The 6,000-nt window shown below is 38.3% G+C and overlaps 1 protein-coding gene across 2 annotated transcripts in view; it reads right to left on the reverse strand.

Moving 5' to 3' along the window:
• The window catches only part of BAIAP3 (BAI1 associated protein 3), a 167,329-nt gene that overhangs the window by 44,484 nt on the left and 116,845 nt on the right, over positions 1–6,000 (reverse strand). For both annotated transcript variants that reach the window (XM_072417725.1, XM_072417726.1), the window contains exon 13: positions 2,560–2,652. In XM_072417725.1, coding sequence (XP_072273826.1) covers positions 2,560–2,652 — 93 coding nt within the window. The remainder of the gene's footprint in view (positions 1–2,559; positions 2,653–6,000) is intronic.

A 6,000-nucleotide genomic window follows, 5' to 3' on the forward strand; every position in this document is an offset into this window, starting at 1 on the left:
TACTTGGACTTTGCTAAAGCATTTGACACCCCACAGACGGTTAATATGCAAGTTAGGGTCGGTAGGTTTAGAAAAGTCAATCTGTAAATGGATAGAGAAATGGCTTACAGATCACCTCCAGAGAGTAGTGATGATTCATACTCTGGATTGTCTAAGGTTGTTAGTGGTGTACCCCAGGGTTCAGTGTTGGGACATTTACTGTTTAACATCTTTATAAATTAAATAGAGTTTGGGATTAAAAGTACCATTTCTGTGTAATAGTCCATACAGGATGTCTATAATCTACAAGCAGACTTTGATGTACTGTTTGATTGGGCAGCCAAATGACAAAATACATTTAATATAGATAAATATAAAGGTATGCACTTGGGAACTAACAACATGCATGCTTCATACTGCCCAGGGGGAATACATTTGGAGGAGCCAGAAATGGAAAAGGATCTGGGGGTTCTGGTGGATCATGGACATAATACCAGCATGCAATGCCAAGCTGCAAAAGCTAAAGCTAGCAAAGTACTACAAAGCATTGGTCAGACCTCATCTGGAATAAGCAATCCAGTTTTGGGCACCAGTTCACAAACTATATTCACAAAAAAAACATTGGGTATTATGGCTTTAAAGTAAAAATACCAGTGACCACTGATTCGGGGAACATCTACCGTATTTTTCGGACCATAAGACGCACTCGACCATAAGACGCACCAGTTTTTAGAGAAGGGAAATGAAGAAAAAAATATTCTGAAACAAATAGTGTCCTAAAATATTTTATGTGCATTAAAAACCAACAGCACAGTCATAAACACATGTAATCAACCCTGTAAAGTAAACAGCAGCATTTAGAACCATTATTAACATTATTTATATTTATTTATTATATTAAAATCATAAATTATAATATAATACATAAATATAAATAATAATTTAAAACAATAATGAAATAATAGACAACAATGTAATCTAAAAATAAAATCAAAATGTACAGTACTTTTATTTATGTTGTGTGGTGTTTTTGTACTGTAAAAACCATTTAAAAGCAGATTACATTGTAATTTGCCTTTAAATTTCCCTCCCTGACACACCCCCATACTTCACCAATCACATCACTGGAAGATGACTCATCCTCCGGAGTGATGTGAGGGGGGGATTTCCCTGCGTGCTCACACAGACAGAGACAGGTATGGAGGCTGGAAGCTGCTGGCATGTGTGGAGAGATACATAGCATAATGCAGGATTTCTGCATTGTGCTATACATCTCTCTGCAAGATGCCAGCAGCAAGCAGAGCTGCGGCCACCTGGGTGAGTATTTGCTTTCAGTTGTAATCCGATTGTCATACTATGTATGACAATCGGATTGCAATATAACATTTGTTTACTTTGTGTTGTGTACGTGTGTTGTGTATGTGTGTGCTTTCCTGCTCCCAGCATGAATTTGTCAGCCAATCATGCTGAGAGTGGGAGGACGCCGGGAGCACAATACCAGAGTGACAGGAGTCACAGTCACTCTGGCTGCGCTGGACAGGAGAAAAGCCGGAGGGGGGGCTACACAGGGGGGACGGGACAGCGGCTGGGGAGGATACCGGAGAGACGGCCCTGGCACAGAGGCTACATTTGGACCATAAGACGCAGGGACTTTTTCCCCCCACTTCTGGGGGGTAAAAAGTGCGTCTTATGGTCCAAAAAATACGGTAATTGCCTTGTGGAATCAAGAAGGAATTTTTTTCCCTGTTGAAGCAAATTGTACCAGGGTTTGTTTTGCCTTCCTCTGGATCAACTGTGTTCATAGGGTTCATGGGATATGTTTATTTCCCTAGTGGTTAAACTTGATGGACTTATGTCTTTTTCAACCTGACCTACTATGTAGCTATGTAATAGTAATAAAAAAGAAAACTGACCTAAAGATGGGTTCTCGGTATTCTGCAAGGCACTTGGGGTTTGTTGGGTAATCATGTAATGCATATATGATGAGAAGATACTGATAATACATGTCTGGATCCCAATGGTTGACACAAATGAGGGCAAATCAGGTGACTTTTCAACACAAATCTTTTCTTAAAAAATATTTTTACATGGAATATTTTTACCTTTAAATGCTAAGATGAGGTTATCCGGAAATTAGTTGCCAGCACAAGGAACAAACTGCTTCCTCTGGTGTTGGTTAGTAGTATATAGTTATTGGAGAAATATGGATGATAACAGTGCTGACTGCTTCCTGATAATGGTAGTTATCCATCTATTTAATAATTCCCTGGAACAAATATGCAGTAGTAGGGTGAAGTTCAGACCCTGATCTTCATAAAGGTTTCAGGCTAGTGATTCATTATTCTGATGACCACCTGGGAGTTCCATCAGTGAGCAACTGGTACCTGCAAATATTAACAGATGATTTAGCAGCACACTTATCACTTGCAGTTTGACCTCAGCAGAAGTGGCTGCAGGGAATCAGTATAGAACGCCTCCCTAGTGAAGGAATTGTACCTGTCTGTGTTATCATTCCACAACCTTTATGTAGAACTGTTAGATATCCAGAGGCAGCAGCTTGTTGAGTAGATATGCACTCACCTCTGCCTGCTTGTGTTCATACTGGAGCAGCTGGGTGAGCAGCATTTCATGAATCACTGAGCCAGATGCCTTCTTGCTTAGCACGGTGTCCCTCTGAAACACATTTGTTAATTCAGACATTTACACCATGCTATTTGTTTTAATACTGGTAGAATCTAATTACAGCTGAGACCTGTTTCCTGGCAAAGCATGCAGGTGAGGAGATTGGCCATTTAACATGTAGATCGAATCATTTAGTGCATTTTTCAGAATACGGGTGTGATACTGAAACGCAGTTCTATAAAACAGCATTAAGAAGAAGTACAGCTGTGTGGCATTCAAAGGCTTATATCATTTTCTAATCCATCAATAATCCTTTGTCTTTCGTATGAGAGTATCAAGCTATAATACATATATTTAGAATAATTTTAAATTAAGGATAATAAAATTTACAAGAATGTAGTGACAAAGACAAATTGGTCTCTTCAAGCTTCTTGTTTTACCTAATTAATGGTTTACCCCCTGAAAAAAATCTGCATTTCTTTTAGGGATATTTATATTGCTTTATATATCAGTCCCATCGGCTGGCGAGGCATTCTAAGCATCCATTATTTTTATGTAAAATAATAATTAAACATACTCAGGCTGATGGATTTGAGTGAATGTTTGTTGCAGCTGTGGTAGAACAGGGGTCTGCAGACTGCAAGTTTAAAGACAAAATCCTAGAAAATCTATAAAACATTTTTTTACACATATATATCTTAAGAATTTAATAAAATGTACCTGTGCTTAGGGCAAAGCTTTTAGGGCTCAAATAGATTGTGCTGATGCCTTGTGGTGTATCACTGTATATGTAAGTGATAATAAATATATTAAAGGCTAAACCTGATGATTGCTTTACTGAACTTAAACTGCAAATAATGGTTTAGAAGTCTAAATTTCACTTTCTTGTAGAGCTCTGTGTGCCCCTGCAATTTGCCACTACAGGGTGTGTTGGATAGCATGAGCCCTGCTAGCTACTGTGGATCCTTACACTGACCCCATGTCACTACAGAACATGGATGTGATGTATAATTCAGCGGATGGAGTCACATCATCCACTGGAGTAAACATTAGAGTGTTTATGGAAAGCAGTAGCACAAAGCTCTGCAAAAATGGGAAACATCTACATTCCACTTGCTAATAAGTAGGCTATTCATCTCTTTTTTTTGATAGGTACTGTACATACCAACATAAGATACAATAAATAAACAGAAACAAATAAACAGAAGCTATTTTAGGAAAAATGCAGGTATGCATTACACAGGGCCCATGGGCTAAATATCTACCTGTGTGTACTCCTGCTGGAACATGTTGGATTGTGGTGGAAAGCAAAGCAATGTACTTGGTAATACAAACTACCATGCACCAATATAAACTCTTCAAACTGTTGTAAATCTGCACTCTGATTGTGCCAATGAAGGGGTTAGAAAGTAAATATAAGTGACAAAGGTGGAGCTATGTTGACTTACACCTAACCATAATAACACCTAATCATACACTACCAAAAGTCCTGTTATGGTTTATTACCCTTACACATGATTGGGTGTCCAAAGTAAATAGATCTGCACCCAATTGAAGAAGTAAGTAATAGAAAAAGATAGTTAAGCACTTCAAACCAGTCTGATGGTCACAACATGTTAGTTAAATAACCTCCATCGATGTCTGCAGCAGAGCCCCAGGCTTACAGCCAGTTAAAATGCATGAGTGACATTTATTCCGTAATGCTGTGACAAACAGCATTTGTTGTAAAAACACAACATAAACCCATACAGAGCATCTCTCTGCCAGTATGGGGATACCTGGTTTGTATTTCTAAAGCATGAGAAGCAAATTAATTAGACAGTCATCTTCCCCCCAGGGATTATCACAAAGAGCCGATGAACAGTTCCATTTTCTTGTCAATCCTGCTGGAAATAGAAACAGAGGGAGAGACAGCTTCCATTTTTCTAAAGCTGTTTAATGATTTCTGATGGCTAACAGTTTTACTCAGAATTCGCTCTAACAGGTTTTTTGTAACTCTTCAAATACCAGCAAACCCTGGCTAATGGCTTATTGAAGCTAAAAGTAACCTTTCCTACCCAGCAGTTAGCTGCAGACCTATTCAGTATTCTATTCAGTATCTATCGTTTATATCTTCTTCTATTTGCAGACTGCTCCAGGTTGCTTGAAAGCTAATTGCCAAAAAATAGGTCTCCCCAAATACTCTGCCACCCCCAGGTGGTTTCAGGACATGCCTTTAAAAAACTACCATACGACAGAAACTGTCCATTAAAATGTCTAAATATATGTTGGCCTGCCTTAGAGATCTGCTCCCTGTATTCTCCAATCTTGGAACTGAAGTGTAACTTAAAAACACAGGCATACAATATATTATAGCCTATAAATTATGTTCATTGTGTGTTTAGATTACTTTGTTAAATTTTGTTCTTCTTTCAAGTATGGTCAGCTATGATCAGACTGGCACTGAGGTTGTTGCGGTTACTGCTTCCTCATGCCAGTGAAACATGGGAAATGTAGCTCCTACCCGCAGCAACCCCAAAGAGAATGAATGAGGTCAGAAGTGAGTGGTTCAGTACTGCTCACTACTGCCTGCTGTCAGATCTGCAGACAAAGATTCTTTAACGGTTCCTGACCATTATGGCTGTGTGCATTGCCATGCTTGTGTTCAGCCAATAATTCTACATTACCAGCTAGTTGGAGAAAGCCCAAAACTGGAGAGAATACACTTTTATCAGTGAAGCTGGTCTATGATTGAAATTATTTGCAAAGAAAGGTAAACCTGGAAAACCCAGGTTCACTGATGAAAGTGTATCCTCTCCAGCCTTTAAGAGCTTTCATAAATCAAGCCCATTGCGCTACCTCTCCCTTCCTAACCATTCATGCTGTACAGAAAACTACAAGGAGCTGATACCAAAAATTCAGGTACGCACAATGTTAACTTTTTAAAATACATTTATATATGCATTAATAAATACAGACCAGCATTATTATGTGTATCTTATATCTGCTTGAAGTACAGCTTTAAAGTTAAAAACCAAACATTTTTAAAAATTTGGATAGTGTAGGGAAAAAGATTTCTGTGTAGTATTTTTTTTTTGCTGTCTGTATTACGACTATGTTCCCTTCATTGTTTGTTATTTTCCAGACTAGTGACTGATATTCTAAAGCCAAAGTAACGACATGACCGCCAGGAATCACCATCAGTAAGAACTCAGTGACCAACTGGTATTGGTAAATATTCCAATGGAAGAGAAACAACAGCAAATTAAAAAAATTTCTCCTAAGTGAGGGAAAAAGACCTTTTAGACAGTTCTCACAACCTTAAAAATTTAATCTCTATTCAAATTCTTGTGACATATTTAAAATGTTGGATTTCCCATTGTTTTCTTTACCAGAGGCTGTGTATAACAGGACCATAGT

The sequence above is a fragment of the Pyxicephalus adspersus genome, chromosome 7 (genome assembly GCF_032062135.1).
Source record: "Pyxicephalus adspersus chromosome 7, UCB_Pads_2.0, whole genome shotgun sequence".
Classification (NCBI taxonomy): Eukaryota; Metazoa; Chordata; class Amphibia; order Anura; family Pyxicephalidae; genus Pyxicephalus; species Pyxicephalus adspersus.